The sequence below is a fragment of the Camelus bactrianus genome, chromosome 6 (assembly GCF_048773025.1).
Source record: "Camelus bactrianus isolate YW-2024 breed Bactrian camel chromosome 6, ASM4877302v1, whole genome shotgun sequence".
Classification (NCBI taxonomy): Eukaryota; Metazoa; Chordata; class Mammalia; order Artiodactyla; family Camelidae; genus Camelus; species Camelus bactrianus.
The window spans coordinates 14,048,987-14,066,192 of NC_133544.1; the positions used below are offsets into that span (position 1 = coordinate 14,048,987).

At 46.1% G+C, this 17,206-nt stretch overlaps 1 protein-coding gene across 1 annotated transcript in view; it reads left to right on the forward strand.

Annotated features, from left to right (window-relative positions):
• The window catches only part of PTPN21 (protein tyrosine phosphatase non-receptor type 21), a 63,590-nt gene that overhangs the window by 36,090 nt on the left and 10,294 nt on the right, over positions 1-17,206 (forward strand). Inside the window, exons 9-13 of the mRNA XM_074365174.1 lie at positions 658-745; positions 1,412-1,491; positions 9,774-9,834; positions 10,468-10,552; positions 14,640-16,081. Coding sequence (XP_074221275.1) covers positions 658-745; positions 1,412-1,491; positions 9,774-9,834; positions 10,468-10,552; positions 14,640-16,081 — 1,756 coding nt within the window. The remainder of the gene's footprint in view (positions 1-657; positions 746-1,411; positions 1,492-9,773; positions 9,835-10,467; positions 10,553-14,639; positions 16,082-17,206) is intronic.

The window sequence follows — 17,206 nt, forward strand, 5'->3', positions numbered from 1 at the left end:
AAAATCTGAACATGGTAAAATACAGTTAGAAAGTTCGCGATCAGAGTTTGAATCCTGGTGAACACACCCAGAATAGTTCACTCTTTGGGTTCCTGGCATTTGAACTTTATCTTCACCCTGCTTCACTAGCTTTCAGAGCACCTCTCCTCTACTTTTATGCCTTATTATGCCCTGTATACCTGCAGAATTTAACAGTATTTGTTTGCTTCTACATTCTCTCTCTCAGCCCCACCCTCCAACTATACCCCTTTGGGGGAAGCACTGTTCCTTACTCATCTTAGTATCTTAGGACCTAACACAATTTCTGATACGTCATAGTTGGTGCCCTTGAAAATGTTTGTTGAATGAATGAAGGAGGCATTGGCAACCAGCTGAGAGTGGGATCTTTGATCAAAGTAGTCCAGCAAATGAGGATAAATAGATTTTACATTTTTAAATACGCTGCCTTCATTTAGTATACATGCATTTACTTTTTGCAACTAGCTGTGGTCACTTCAATTAGAAAATGCATGCTAGCTGATTAGAACAACTGTTTTCTTTCTAAAATGATTAAAAAACATTAGCTTATATGTTAAGCTCAAGAAGGAAAGGTCATATATTCTGTCTCAGTAAAAACATGAGAACTCACGTTGCCCTTTTCTGTCTGTCGTTCTTTAGGTGGCATGATATTGCTAACATGTCCCATAATAAGTCCTTCTTTGCACTAGAGCTGGCAAATAAAGAGGAGACCATCCAGTTTCAAACTGTGAGTAAACATTAGGAACTGGTATAGAATATTTTTCCTAGAAGTTAACATTTTTGTGTGCATGTTTGGGTGGTAGCATTAAAATTATAGTTTTATAAAGCATAAAATTTTATAATATACCATTTCACATAATAGAATTTGGCAAAAAGTAGTTGCTTAGTAAATAATGTTGAATGAATGAATGAGTTTTTGGATGAATACTATCTGATGATCTTGAATTAAATTTAAGGGACTGTAAGTAGGTGAGAAAGTAAGCACTAATAATCTTAATTTCCACTGAAAAGTGAATAGCTCTATAGAAATACTATTTCATAGTTACTTCTGTTCTCTTGACAAAGGCTATGAGTCTCTAAGTCAAATGTTTAAAATATCTTTGAGTAGCTCTTTGTCAATAATAAAAGTTGACATTTTCATAATTTTAAAATTTCTAAGTCATTTTGAAACTGATACAAGAATCACACTTTGAGCAGGTTTTTTTTTTTATCTTTATAATTTAAATCCTAATTATAACATTGGAACAATGGGTGCAGTATTAGAAAATGAGAATCACAGTCTGTTAAAAGTGACTTGGATATAATGTCACCCAAATCTGTCATGTTCTCAGAAAAGCTCTGTATCAAGTTGTAGACGTGCTTTTATTTACTTTATGCATATTTTATTTACTAGGAAGACATGGAAACAGCAAAATATGTGTGGAGACTCTGTGTCGCACGACACAAATTTTACAGACTAAATCAGTGTAGCCTGTAAGTATGTCCGACTTGTGGAAATTGTAGGAAATGATGAATTTAGACCCTTTTTTGCCTTGACTTACAGTATATCATCTAGAAGGCAGATTTTTTTAAAAAAGATACCATTTTCGTAACATTTTTGTAACATCTTTGCTTTTGCGTGTTAAAATTTTCTCAATTTTTAAAATTTCACCTTTGGACCAACTTCTAGTAACTACACAGATATGCCTCTAAGATTTCTTTCAACTAGTTACTAGAATTATTCTAATTCTTGAAAGCTAAAGGGGAATTTTTCAAAGCAGCATTTTGAGTAATAAAAGATCAGCTTTTTAAGACATTGCAAGAATTTATACTCCTTCTTCCTAATGTACATTTTCCTCAGCCCATGTGGATCTCCTTCTTCCTGCTGGATTATCCCCATCAGGATATAAACAAGCTGTAATATTTTACCTCTTAAAATTCTTTCCCTTCATTCCACATACCCTCTAGCCATGGGATCATGTCTCTTTTCTCTTTTATAACAGATATCTTCAGTAGTTGTATAATCTTGCTCTCTCTCCTTCCTTCCACCCTGTTTCCCCTAAGCTGCCACACCACCACCATCGCTTGCCAGAGTGACAGTGACCTTCAGCTGGTGGTCATTTCAGGAGTTCTTGTACTTGACTGCTGGGAAGCACCTAACCTCTGGCCATCACGAAGGCCTTCCTCCCTGCACCCTGCGCCCCTTGGCTGCCAGGACTCCCCCTCTCCTGTTTGTCCTCTTTCTAGGCTGCTTCTTCTCAGTCACCTTTGCTGGTGTAGTCCTCGGACCTCTTCTCATCTACACTTGTTCTCTAGGGGATTCAGCTTGACTCAGGCTTCATGGTAGCATCTTTATACTGAAAGGGCATCCGACTTCATTATCTAGCCCCGTCGTCTCCCTGAGCTCTTGACTCTCACACCCTGCCATCTACTTGACATCTCCACTTGAGTACCTCACAGGCTTCTCAAATTTTATATGCCTAAAACCAAACTTAAAAAATTTTTTTTTTTAGTAGTTTTGGGTTTATAGGAAAATTGAGCAGAACGTACCAAGAGTCCCCATATACCCCAACATCTCCCCCTCCTCCTAATCCCCCATTGTTACATCTTGCAAGTGGGGCACATCTGTTACAGCTGATAGGCAATATTCATATACGATTATGACCCTAAGTCCACAGTTGATATTAGGGTTGACTCTCGGTGCTGTACGTTCTAAGGGTAAAACCAGACTCTTGATTTGCTCCTCCTCTTCGTGCCCCAGAATCTGCCGCTTCCTACTCTTTCGACAGGTGGCAGCACACCATAGTCACCCAGTTGTCCTGGCCACAAACCCGGAGGCCCTGCTTAATGCCTGTTTCCCTTTCACCCCACGTCCAGTGTATCAGCGCGCTCTGCCAGCACTGCCTTCAAAATGTATCTGGAACTTGATCATTTTCACTACTCTTTCAGCTAATAACTTAGTGCCGGCTGCCATAATTCTCACCTGGAATACTGCCGTAGCCCTCCGACTCTCCACGTCTGCCCCTGCCCTGCCTGTAGCTTACGTTCCACAGTCAGCCAGGATGGTCTTAGTGCAGCGTCAGTCAGACCCTGTCACTCTTCTTAAGACCTGCGTTGACACTCCATCGTGCTTCAGAGTGCCAGGCTGTGTGCGATCTGGTCCTTGCCTGGCTCCAGCCTTGCTCCCTTTACCCTCCTCCTTGCTCCCACTGTTCCAGCCACACTAGTATCCTTTCTGGGCTGCGAACACATTCCTCCCTCTGCCTGCATCCCTCTCCTCCCACGTCTTCCTGTGCTGGCTCCCTCATTGCATCATGGTCTCCTCACAGGTGCCCTTGGTCAGAGGGGCTGTTCCTGACCACCCTGTGTATCCCCCTCCCCATCTGCTCTGTTTCCCTTTATGCCTTTACCCTGTGGTTTTCTTCTTCATAGCACTAAGCACTTGAGTTTGTGTTACTTGTTTACTTGCTTGTTGTCTTTATCCCCTCCCAGTAGGTGAACGCCACTGCACTGCACAGCGCAGACGCTCTCCCTGTGCCGTTTACCCCGTATTCCCAGCGCCGAGCAAGGGCTGCCACAGTTGGCCTTGATGAGTTTGTTGAAGGAGCCTACAGGAGTGAGTGTGAAGAGCTCTGATTTGGGATGTCCGTGGTGCTGTGGGAGCCCTTCGGAGAAGGGCTCCTAACCCAGATCCACCACGTTAGGAAAGGCTTCCCAGCAAAATGGCATCTAAACTGAAGCCTGGTTTCACTCCATTCCCACACCCTTTCTTTAAGCTGTTCTCTCTCCTCTGGTCTGTTCTGGCTGCTTCCCGTCAGGTCTACCCTCCCCATCTCATCGGCTCTGGCCAGTCTTCTGAATACAGGAGCAAAAGACGTAGCACTGCTCTCGGTTACAGCTCAGGGCCAGTCTGGGCCGGCTCCTCTCCTCCGGCCTTCCGGAGCTGTGGGATGAAGGGCAGACTCCTGTGATCTCCTCTGGACCCATCTGCCCAGCTGACCCTTGATCCTGGCTCCTGGAACCCGTCAGTCCTACCATGCTGATGGCTCTCACAGCCCCAGGCCTTTGCTGGAATGCCCTTCCTCTTCTTGTCTAGAGGACTCTTCATCATTCTTCAAAATCCAGTGTCAGTGCTGCTGCCCTGGGGTCTGCCGTGCTTTTAGTTTGCTTAGTCCTCAGCACCACATTCAAAGTTCTAGTTTTTTCCCTACCATTTTGTACCTGTAATTCTAATTCAGTAAATACTTTCTCTGTCAAGCATTATGCTGAGAGCATTTATGTCCTCTAATTTTCTCCCTGTTTGGTACAATTATTATTGCCCATTCACAGATGAAGGTATGGAGACTTAGAGATGTGAAGGGTCATGCCCCTGCCATACAGCGAGTCTTTGGGAGCTGGGTGATGAGAGCCTGGGCCATAGTCACCACGCTGGACCGTCAGAGTAGTGCCGGTCTGCTGCTTTGACGGGGACCGGATGTGTCTGTCTTGTCTGATGGAGCTGCATGAGAACAGGGCCTCCTCGTGCACTTTGGTGGCAGGGTCTGGCAAGGCGCCCCGAGTGAGAGGGCTTAGTGAGTGACGAAGGCCTTGGCGAGACAGTAGCAAGAGTCAGAGCGCAGAAGAGCCCTTTTGCTCCAGGTCGATTTCCTTTTATTACTGATTATGAATTAGAGGGGAAAGGACATTTTGTTCCTTAGGGCCGGGAAATAAGGGGAAATGCCATGGAGGTGCTTTCTGTTTTATAGGGACCCAGGGTCTGAGAAAAGCTCTAGTCAAGAGCAACAGGCAAAGAGGCAGGCCTTCCTCTGGGACTTGTGAAGGGAAAGACTCCATTTAGGAGAACAGTCTAACGATTAGCACTGAAGCCCCTTTCCGCCTCTCCTCCCTCTGTCCCCACCACCCCTGTGTTTCTGTATGAGTCCCACTGCGGGTCTGCTGATGGGGTTTTGGAAAACATTAGCTGTCAGGGAGCACCAACCTTGCTTTCTTTGTGAATGTGGGAAGCCTCTGCTTGCTGCCTGGCTTGGAGTTCTGGGTGCATTTGTACATGAAAGTGTTTCCCCTGGTGGCTAAACTCAGTGCCACTAGTCCAAGGTAGTTGCATTTGGGGCTCCTCTGGGCTGGCCTGGCTGCCCAGCCATGAGGGGCATTATTTTTTGTGCAGAAGTGTGTTCTGCATAGAGCAGTAGATATGCAGTCTATTGGACCATGGCCTCTTCATAAATTCAAAGCCTTTCATAAGTTTAAGAGTGTTCATGATATTAAGCCATCATTGCCTCAGCTCATTCTGTTTCTGGAAAATGATGGAGAATCAGTCATTTTGAATAAACTATAAAATATCCCTTTCCAGTAGACATCCATTACTTGGTGGTGGTCAGTACTTTTTTAAAAAAGGTTTTTTGGCAAATCGCCACCTGGTGATAGTTTTAAAGTTTAGAGGGAAAATAAATAAGTCATTGGGGGGTTTTTTGTGTGTGTGTGGTAAATGATTCCGTCTTAGAAATCTCATTTTTGTCATATTACTATTTATTGTCAAATATAAATAAAACCACATTTATATTAGGTCTTAAGTTGCGTATATTGTATCTGTATAAGGAAAATATGAATGTTTTTAAAGTGAAATAATTATGTTTAAATGGCTATTTTTCCACATTAAAAAAAACTCTACATCTAGTGAGTATGGAAGTCCATTTCTATGGATTATTCCCGTGTAATATTTATGATGGAAGGTACCCACTTCATTCTATGGGAAGTGAATATACCACTTGTTCCTCAGGTAAAGGAAATGAATTCTTAGCTTTTAATATTTTGATGGATAATAAAACTGAAAATAACTTTAATTTTTATGGTCATTTCTTTTAAGGCTCTCAACCTAGGCTATGTTTAGTCACATTTACGACGATAATGACTCTGAATTATTGGCAGACTTGTTCTCGTGGTCCAGATGGGTAAACTGAAGTGTGATGGGCATGTAAGGAGCCCACAGCAGGCCTGGGACTGGACGGTGAATCCTGGGCGTCGGGTTCGGGCTGCAGCAACCGGTGGCTCAGGAGATGGATTCTGCTTGTGCAGAAAGGAGGACTTTACTCCTGAGTGTCCCCCTCCCCACTCCTCAGTCCTGATACCTAGTCTAATGCTGTTTGGGATGGCCTTTCGTGATTCCTCTAACCTTGGTCTAGATGACTATTAGAATTTATAGGATGGCGTTACCCATCTTCAGTCTTGCCCCCTCTCTCCGCTTTCAAAGTACTTTAGGTGACAGAATCATCTTTTTGTGTCACCCAAGCCTGAAAAATGTTAGAAATGATACTGGGCCCTAAACATTTCTTTAGGGTTGGGGTAGAAGTTAAGTGAGATGTCAGTTTCTTAGGTCAAATGACTCCCCTCCCCCTCTCCCAAGGCCGAGCCCCAGAACTGTAGTCAGCCTCTTGAATTAAATGAGAAAGCCTGGGAGAGTCTTGAGAAGGGTGTTGGTATAGGAGGCTTTTCTCTCTCCTCTTTGTGGGGAAGGAGAGGGGAAGGGGATGATGGTATTCCCCAACCTGAAAAGCATGTGGTAGAAGTTTCAGTAGACTTTCTCTGAAAAGGGACGTTAGACTCGGCCACCAGCGGCCGCTTGCTGAGCACAGTCAGAGGGTTGGCGCGCGTTCCCCGCAGTTTGGGGCTGTCGGTGAACACAGCGGCCAGTGGCTGCCTCTGTTCTGCAGACTTCTGTGGTCGGGGGGGATAGACTGGAGTGGGCCCTGCCTGGAAGGAGATAGGGTTACCCCACTTCTTCTAGGCTGACTGCAGTGTCTGAAGAGACTAGGAGGCCTGGAAGAAGGGAGCAACCCCTGTCCCATTAAAGGAAAGTCATTGAGACCAACATTTTCTAGGTATTTCCACCACCCAGCAAACTTTCTGTTCAACAAAATCTCCTCTGCACTAACTATAAATATGTAAGAAAGGAAGCTCCTAAAGCGAAGTTCAGACAGCTGTTAGAAATAGGAACTTGGCTGCTAGATGCTCAGCAGGGAGCATCAGCTTCAGGCCTCAGTCACTGTTGCATTCATTTGTTGAACAAACAGTCGACGTGCTCCTTGTGTGCCAGGCACCAGTGGTACCAGGTGTGTCCTCTTGCCTTTGTGGAGCTTGCAGAGCTTTTGATGTTGGGGAGAGGGGTCAGACGAATAATCAGCTGTGAGGAGCACGTGCTCAGGACTCTGACAGACTGCCTGATTCAAATGCCAGTTCTGCTGCTTATTTGCCATGTGAGCAGGAGCAATTTACTTCATCTAAGTATGTTTCCTCATCTGTAAAATCAGGATAATAACCAGCCTCCCTCATGGGGCTGGAGTTTGGATTCCATTAGGTAACCACGTGTAGCCTTCTCTTATTTTGCTTCTCCAGTACACACATTCCAGTAATTTTTTTTCTTCCTAAGTTCTTCAGCTGTCTCATTTTTAGCAGCACCAATCAGCACAGTGACTGCCCCAAAACACAACCGACAGTTCCACCATTCTGTCTTGGGTACTAAGTTTAGGATAGCTGATCTCACAGTAACCGCATTTACGAGAATGTTGGCAAGAAGAAAGAGGAGGTTAGAATATTAGAACTGATGGTGAGACTGCCTACGTCAGACAGTTTGGCAGGAGGAAGACATCCTAGTTTGTGTTTAGCAGAAGCTGCTTTTGCGGGGGCAGTGTCACCTCCATCCTGGGTGCTACCAGCAAGGTGCCAAAATAGATCCCTCATGTGGGAGTTGCCACCTACGCTCCTAAGCTCTGCATCCTTGGAGTCTGTGTTTAATACACTTAAGTTTATTTTTGCTCCCGGCTGGGCAACTCTGGGCATGTTGTTGGAGGATTCTATCAGCAACCTTTCTCCCTGTCTCTGAATTTTGAATTTATAGTACTTTAAAATTTCAGTCAATTTCATGAGTCTCTGTACTAAATACAAACCTCAAAGGACCCAGTTTGCCTAAACCTAGCACTGACAATGGAGTCTAAGCAAAGGGAAAGTAAATTTCAAGGCTACAAAATGCAGTGTCTTCAAATTCTGGACACTGATTATAGGAATGTATTAATATAGTAGTTAAGGAGTGTTTAAAAAAAAAAGGCTCAGGCACACCCTCTTGATTTGCTTCTCTAAGGAGTTCTCCTCCTCCTTTACCAATATAATGCTTTACCAATTGATAGAGGTATTTTGCAATCTAATAGAATTAACGTCCATTTTATTATTGTTGAGTAACAAAATTACTGGCAGAATGAGCATCCTTTGGAAAAGAGACATCTTTTCTTCATCAACAATTTTAATACATTCCAATGATAATAAAAAGAAATTGTTAAAGAAAGCATTTAATTTAAAAAAGTCAACTCAAAAGCAATTGTAGCTGCCTGATAAGTTCCTAATAAGCAGTAATTTTCTTTAATCTCAAAAATCTGTAAAAATGAGCTAACATTTAGAGTTTGAATATAAAAAATTAGTTGTTAGAGTGCTAAGAATAGTGTTAATTTATGAGACATGAGATTTGATATTATGGCAAATTTACTGATTAAATAGAGCAAGTGTTCACTTTGTGATTATGAATTTTCTAGTAATTAGTCCCTACAACACTATAACCAAGGATCATAAAATATTTTTGTAATCAGTAATCATGTGTCACATAAGCTCATGAGCCAGGAACAGATGGTAAAAGGTTTTTTTAAGAATGCTTTGACAGGTTGGGGGAGGGTACATAGTTCAGTCGTAGAGCATATGCTTAGCATGCACGAAGTCCTGGGTTCAATCCCCAGTACTGCCATTACAAATAAATAAAGAAATAAACCTAATTACCTCTCCCTCAGTACAAACAAACAACAAACAAAAAGTGTTTTGACAAAATCATGTCACCAACAAAGCCAAAAATCCTATGGGTTTAGGTTCCTAGATCTTATTTGCAATAAAACTAACCACACACAAGAACAAAAAAAAATGCCTGCCTCTGTTTTAAAAAGATAGAATTACAAAAGGACTTTTTTGTTTCTTGTTTTTGACCTACTTTTATTCAAAGATGGAACTTGTTGTGAATAGCTTAAAATCTCAGATTATCTGGTAAATGTCAGCCCACACTCCTTAAGATTCTCATTGCTTTTTAAAAAGTACACTTAAAACCAAAGAGAAGTTTTTTGTAAAGAAAGGTAAATGGATTTACCACAGGCCCGCTGAACCAATTTTTCTACTGTTTTACTTTCCCTGTCTTGGTTCCTTTGAGGAAATAGAGATTGTTGTCTCTGAAGTTACAAACTTATCTCTTCGTTAGTGTTTGTAGTCTGTGGTTAGCAGGCTCTTAATTAAAGGCACTTCCCGTTGCTTCTGGTGCTCAGGCTGGCGGCTGATGGTCACTCCTCAGTACTGTTAATGGAGGAGGTCAGTGCTGAGCCAGGCCCTTGGGATGTGTTTGTGGGTCCTCTAGCCTGGCCTCTGCTTATGATCCCTCCAGAGGTTCCACCTGCGGGGACCTGGGGAAGTTACTCCTGCCCACCCTCTGGTGGTCTCGGTGACTGATGCTCCCTGAGGAGCTCAAACCCTGGCATGCGGTCAGAGGAACCTGGGCAGCAGGAAGGGGCCGGGGCCCGAGTAAGGACAGGGGATCTCCTTTCTTTTCTCTAATTTACAGTTGGATTAGTTTGTCTTTTTTTGCTTGAGAAGATTTATCATTTTACCTTCTTACTAACTTATTTTGATAGCATGAGAAAATTATGTGTATATGAGCATATACATATATGCTCTTCTCAAAGACATGTCTTATTTTGTAGGCAAACTCAGACCGTCATAGTGAACCCGATTAGGAGGAGGTCTTCTTCAAGGATGTCTCTGGTAAGAAAGAAGGAAACATACAATTGCTTTTTTTCTTTTAGTGACATCATCTTCCTTAAAAATGTATGGTTTTGTCAGTGTTAATTTTTAGTTTGAGCCACAAAGGTGTGCTGATATTTGACCAATGACATGGTGAATTTTCCATAGGTTAAGCCTAATATTTATGTAATATATATAATATTTATTATATTGTACATATTTAAATGTTGGGTCCAACCTAATATTAAAAATGTTGACTATTAACCAAGAGTAGTCAGAAGTTAGTAGATATTTAAAATACTAGATGATTAAATATACTACGTATAAGCTTCTTATATTCAGTTGTTTATAAAAGAATTCAGGGGATTTGTGTCTGTTCCTTCTTGCTCTTAACGTTTTGGATACAGCTTGTTTTCTTGTGCTGTCTGATGTCTGATATCAGTGCACAGGGCCTGGCATTGCCATTCTGGGAAACAATGAAAAGACAGATATGGTAAGAGCTATGGGGTGTTCAGATTTATTTTTCGTATATAATATGTTTGGCTCCTTTAGAAGGGTTTTAATGGAGAGTAAGAAACCAGCAGAGAATTACTTTAGATGTATTACATAGGCAATGCGTTTTAACCCTATTTCCAACTTTCCATTTCTTTAAAGCCTAAACCCCAGCCCTACGTGATGCCTCCCCCACCCCAGCTGCATTATAATGGACATTATACAGAACCATACACTTCTTCCCAAGGTAAAGTACACTATTTCTGAAATGCCTTACAGAAGTATTATAATTTGAATAAATTACAAAGACTTGGAGATCTTGAAGTGGGGTTAATTTTTGGCTGAAGTTACATCCAAAACTATGGCCAGGATTATAACCGTCCTAGATTCATAGAAGAAGCTGCTGTTAAAGTCAGTTTTTGGACATGGGTAGAAAACACGCAGCATCAGATTCTGACGCTCAGATGGTCCCAGATTTGGCCCGTGGGCGCTCCTTCAAGCTGGCTCCTTTGTCTTGTTAACATGCCCCCGGAGCCTTGAGCGCTTCCTTGCTTTCCAGCACAGGATGTCCCAGGCTCATTTTGTTTTTCTCCCACCTGTAAAATTTAAACATTTTATTTTTACTTATTTTTGTTTATTTTTCACATAATGAGTATAGGGAGCTGTATTTAAGACATCGCCTCCAAAGTACAGACCTTTACTCTCTGTCTACAAAGCTCTGGTATAAAGGCTGAGGAGATTTATGCAGAGAAGTAATTCCACATCTTAAGAAGCTTAGAATTTAGTGGTGGGGGATGAGACAAGTGCACAAATAACTTAAATACAAAGAGAACACGATGGTTGTAATGAGACAGAGCAAGCAATTCCTGTGCCGTTGAATGGAAGAAAGACTCTCATATTTGAGAGATTGAGAAAGACTTTTTGGATCTCAAAAGATGGGTGCATTTCAACAGGTAGAGAGAGAAGCGGGTCCCTGATTGGGACTGCTGCTTCTGGTTTTTTGGGGGGATAGTGAAAGCCACGGCACAGAACGAGGAAGAGGGTGTTTGGACTCACTCCCCCAGGGAACTGGGAGGACATGGTGCCTGAAGGGACCAGAGGGTGGGTGATGATGCACTGTTGGTGCCAGGCCTCCTGTGTAAGATGGGACACGCCATGCAGTGTAGTGAGGTGGGCAGGAGGGGGTGGATTTGGGTGTGGATTCCAAGAATGTCCATGTCAGGATGTTTTTTTTACCTTCTTCACCATCTTCCTTGCATGCTGCCCTGTCTGATTTTTTAACCCCAGCCCCTCCCACTTCTGGGAAAAGGCTCTTCTCTCTGTGTTGTTACTGTTTCCTTGCTGTTTATCCCTTTCCCCTGATCTGCAAGCATCCTCATATTTTTTCCTCTCCTCTCTCTCCAGACTGCAGTTTGAGTTATTTTTTCCTTTCATTTTTCACCGCACTTCTGAGAGTCATACCTTTGTGCTGCTTCTGTTTGTTGGTTAGCTGTTTACTCCTCCCGCCTTTGCTACCCTGGTCCAGCTGCCCTCTCACAGATCCCCGGCGCCCTGCACATACTCCTTACCATCGGATTCCAGCATTCTGCCCTTTTGAAAAACCTCTCTCTTCAGTGCACGGGGTTCTCCCTCCCCCTGCACCATCTCTGAAGGTCTGCCCGTGGCCCCCCCTTCCTCTACAGGCTTCCACAGCCATCTCATCCACGCCTCAGATTTCAGAGGATGACTGTCACTTCTGTATTTCTCACCCCATCGTCACTCCTGTGCTCCAGCCCCACATTTCATCTCCCTGATGGTTGTCGGGGCAGTTAAGGAAGCTACTGCATGTGAGCCGCCAGCCGGGTACCTGGCCGGGTGGCAAGCACTCAGTGAATATTATCAGCTACTACAGCTTGCTGAAAACTAGCATACTGCACTTGCTTTCATCACTATTCCAGAAGCCAGTCCCTTTTCCCACGTTCCTTGCTTCTTTACAATGAAGACACTGTTCCTGATTACTTGGATTCCAAACTACATGTAACTTCCTTCCTTTTTGCCCTCAGCACCCAGACAGTTACAAATCCTATTGCCTCTAATTAATTTCATGTAACTGTCTTCTGTATCCCCTTCTCCCTGTCCCTCTGCTCCAGATCTTATCTAGTTCCTTCTTTTTTTTTTTTTTTAAACCTCTCATTAGTTATTGCATCACAGGTGCTGATGTCCTCAGTCCCCACTCTCCCTGGTGCCCCATTCAGTGGCCAGTCTCATCTCATCCCACCTCCTTGATGAGTGTTCCTTTGTCTGGTGGTCAGCATTCTCAGCAACGTTCGCTCTGCTACTTTTCCAGTCTCATTCCCTGATGTTCTGCACTCCTCTCTAGCTACCTGGTCCTCTAGCCAGACCGAGTGTACCCTCTATGTGGAGTCTCCCGGCTTTGCCTGCACAGCTCTGTCACCCCTGGTGCGCTTACCCAGGCACTCTCCTGCCCACACGCTTCCGCCCAGTCAGGATGGGCGAGGCTGTGCTGCATGAACAAACAATTCTAAACTCTCAGCGGCTTACCCAGGGAAGCTTGCTTTTGTGTACTGGCAGGAGGGCTCTGCTCCACCTCAGCCTGCCTCAGGGGCTTGGGCTGGGGACCCTTTCCATGTGAAATGTTGGTCAGGGTGGCAGGGAGAAGGGAGCAGAGAAATTGGTTCTGTACCTCTGCTCACTTTCCCTTGATTGTTACCAGTCCCATGACTGCGCCTGCCTTCCGGAGGTGAGGAGGCATATCCAGTGTGCACTCAGAGGCCGAGAGCCTGGCGGCTGGCCGATGGAGCCCCTCCCAACCACCCCTCACGGCCCCCTGTTGCCCTGTCTTCTGCGAGGTGGTTCTTGGTCTTCTCCTCCCTGTCCCCCTCGGCTCAGCCCAAACTGGAAGTGATCCTTCCCTCCTCCGGACTCCTGTAACACTTACCTCCTTCAGTGGGAAAAGCTTCTTTGGATTATGGTATTAGGGTACATAACTTTCCCTTTTTATTTGTCTGGATTCCAGTCTTTCTCCCCACCCTCCATTAGTTCTCAGCATGGTCTTTTACACAAGCAGGCTCACAGATGGATGGTCTGCGGGACACACAGAGGAGCCTGGAGGCAGGGATGCCAGGTAGGCAGGTATAATGCTAGTCAAGACGGGCTTGAGTAAGGCTGAGCTGTGACAGCAGTGAGGACAGGGGGCTCCATAGACTCGGAGATTGCAGAGTGTTCCAGACACAAGAAATGGACAGGGACAAGGGAAGCATTGTGTCCCCACAGGAGGAACACAGTGATGCGCTGGAGGCCTCCCTCTTTGTGGCGGTGTGTGCCACGAGAGTGAAGTCCACACATGAGACTGTGGTACATTAACTTCGATAATCAGTTGTCACTGAAACCATCCTGGGGCTTTTGAATCACAAAAAGAATGCTTTTCAACAGCAATTCTCCGATGATCTTGACGGCTACTTTCCATTGAAGAGTTAGAAATCACCCTCATTAATTTTTCAGGTGAACTGCAGATTGGACAGAAGAAACGTGCCTCCCTCCAGCCCCGAGCAAGGGCACACACACAACCACTGCGGATTAGATTAGACTCCTGATTCTGCTAGCTGTGGACCCCCCGTCTTACTGAGGGGTGGGGGCCGGAGCAGGAGCAGGCGTGGCTGTCTTAGCAATGTCTTCTTGGCTCCTGGCCCCTGGTGAGGTCTAGAGCTACTGGTGACCCTACTGGGCCTGCATAGGCTCAAATCCAGCTGAACTATCGCTCTTTTGTCTTCATTTGGAAGAACCTATACAACCAACCTAGAGTTTCATTTAAGGAAAATGTATACAGACAGTTGGTGCTTGAACTAGCTCAGCATCAGCCCAGCTCATCCCCAGGAGGGAGGGAAGGCCAAGTCAGAGACCCAATTCGTTAAACACGTGTCTCTGCCCGTAGCTCCCTGTTGTTCCAGAAAGTCTGCTTTGTGTCTCTAGTGAAGCACATGTTTTTGACTTTCAGGAAAAGACAATATTTTGTGGTACAATTGTACTCTTAATATTGGATTTAAATTTGACTCATCTTTACTGGGTATCAAGTCTTGAACACCGCCCTTAGCGTAGGCAAAGCCATCCCCTTCTATAGACAAGAAGGCCGGGGTTCCTGGAAAGGATGTGTCCAGGGTTGCTCAGAGTGGTGTAGGTAAAGCCGAGTCATTGCAGCTTGGAGTTTCATCAGCTATGTCAAGAATGTCATCAGCGCCTGGGGCCTGTCTCAGTATTTGTCTATAGAGTAATTGGTCCAATTTAATACATTTAACAAATCTCATTTTAAAATGCATTTTAAATGTTTCCCCCCTCAGACAACCTCTTTGTGACCAACCAGAACGGGTACTACTGCCACTCTCAGACAAGTCTGGATCGCGCCCAGGTTGACCTTAGTGGTCGCATCCGGAATGGCAGCGTCTACAGTGCACACAGCACCAGCTCCTTAAATAACCCTCAGCCCTACTTGCAGCCATCGCCCATGTCCTCGAACCCAAGTATCACCGGGAGCGACGTCATGAGGCCGGACTACGTGCCGTCGCACCGGCACAGCGCCTTGATCCCGCCGTCCTACCGCCCGACCCCGGACTACGAGACGGTGATGAAGCAGCTGCACCGGGGCGCGGCGCCTGCCGAGAGGCACAGCCGCTCGCTACGGAACCTCAACATCGGCAGCTCGTACGCCTACAGCAGGCCCGATGCCCTGGTCTACAGCCAGCCTGAAATTCGGGAGCACGCCCACTTTATGTCTCCCCAGTCGGCCCACTACCCATTCAATCTCAATTACAGTTTCCACAGCCAGTGCCCCTACCCCTACCCCGCAGAGAGGCGGCCGGTGGTGGGCGCCGTCAGCGTGCCCGAGCTGACCAACGTGCAGCTCCAGGCCCAGGATTACCCAGCCCCGAACATCATGAGAACGCAGGTGTACCGCCCGCCGCCCCCCTACCCCTACCCGAGGCCCGCCAACAGCACCCCCGACCTGTCCCGCCACCTGTACATCAGCAGCAGCAACCCGGATCTCATCACCAGGCGCGTCCACCACTCGGTGCAGACGTTCCAGGAGGACAGCCTGCCGGTGGCCCATTCCCTGCAGGAGGTCAGCGAGCCCCTCACGGCGGCGCGGCACGCCCAGCTGCAGAAGAGGAACAGCATCGAGATCGCGGGGCTGACCCACAGCTTTGAAGGCATGAGGCTGAAGGAGAGGACCATGTCGGCGTCGGCGGCGGATGTGGCGCCGCGGGCTATGTTGGCGGGCTCCCAGCCAAACGTCGTCCTGGAGAGAACGAAGCGAGACGAGGCGGACGAGCAGGAAAGCCTGAGATATGGTCACAAAAAGTCTCTTTCAGACGCCACCATGCTGATACACAGCAGCGAGGAGGAGGAGGACTTTGAAGAGGAACCCGGAGCCGGGGCGCAGCTCTCTCCCCACACACGGGAGTCCCGGGGCAGCTACTCCCAGGAAGCACAGCTCGGCTGCCCCTGCGCCTCCGTCTCCCCGGGGGCCGGCCCTCTGCACATCCTCGAGCCCAAGTCCCACGTCACCGAGGCGGAGAAGAGGGGGAGGGACGGCAGCCCGATTCACATGCTGGCTGAGGCCCAGCGGCCCAGGAGGGACGGGCTGCTGACACCGTCCATGTCCGAGTCCGACCTCACCACGTCCGGGAGGTACCGCGCCAGGAGGGACTCTCTGAAGAAAAGGCCGGTGTCAGATCTCCTCTCGGGAAAGAAGAACATCGTGGAAGGACTTCCACCGTTAGGGGTGAGCCATCCAAGGAGCCAGGGGTCCTCACCCGACCGAGAATACTGCCCTTTACGCCTGGCTTGCCTCACCGCCTTCTGCGCTTTAGCCGTCTTTTCTTTGACTCATCACTTCTGATGTTTTTCAGCTTTTTTTCTTTTAACTTTTCCCACCCCCCTCCATACACATTTTACCCTATTTTTGTCTTATTTTGGAACACTGAGTTTGATTATCTCTGGAAATAATGGGGATTGATTCGGATTCTGGTGGTTTTGCTAGAAATGAATAACTTAGATGAAGCAGAAGGTAAACCTAAGAGGCTCTGTGGAAAGGACCAGAAAGGGCGCATGGGATGTTTTAATAACGCAACATTAGGGAAAAAGAAGTTAAGATTTCATGATTTCAGCTGAGATTGCTTTGTAAGCCACTCGTGGAAGTACCCTGCTGTGGGGGTGCAGGGCCCAGGGCTGCTCTTGCTCAGCTGCTCCTGTGAGGTCTGAGGGACACGTGCCGGAAGTGTCCCTAGCGTGTTCCTTAGTTGCAGTCCCTGCGGGTGCAGCCTGGATGCTCGGCTGTGATCGCTGAGGGCTGTGATTCTGAGCTGGGAAGGGAGCACGTCACCAAGACATAAAACCCGAGAGCTGCAGGTCTGTTTAAAAGAGAGATTAAGTGAACTGAGAACCCGGGGAAGGCCCCTTGTAGAAAATGCAGCTCCTTAACATTCAGCATGATAAATAACCATGATTTAAGCACTTCCTACCTACTTGAAGCAAAATGTAGAAGAGCTTAGCATCATCTCTAGCTGCCATTCCCAGGGCGTTTACTGAGCACGCCGTCTGCTTTACCATGTACAGTTTACAGCAGGCTTATTGTTCCTACGGATGAGGAAATAGACTCTGAGATAGTAAGTAACTTTTCCAAGGTCACACAGCTAGTGAGTGACTGAACTGGAATTTTAAACCCATATTTATCTCTGCAACTTGTTCTCCTGTCTTCTATACTGTTCCACATTAAGGTATATTTTATTAAGTAATAATTGCTTGTCTGAGCTTTGCTGTTGTGTCTTTCCACGGAAGCCCTTGAACTTTGGGTGCCTCAGCTTTGCCCAGGCGTTTGGGCCTTGCCATGTCACCGTGCCCACTCTGA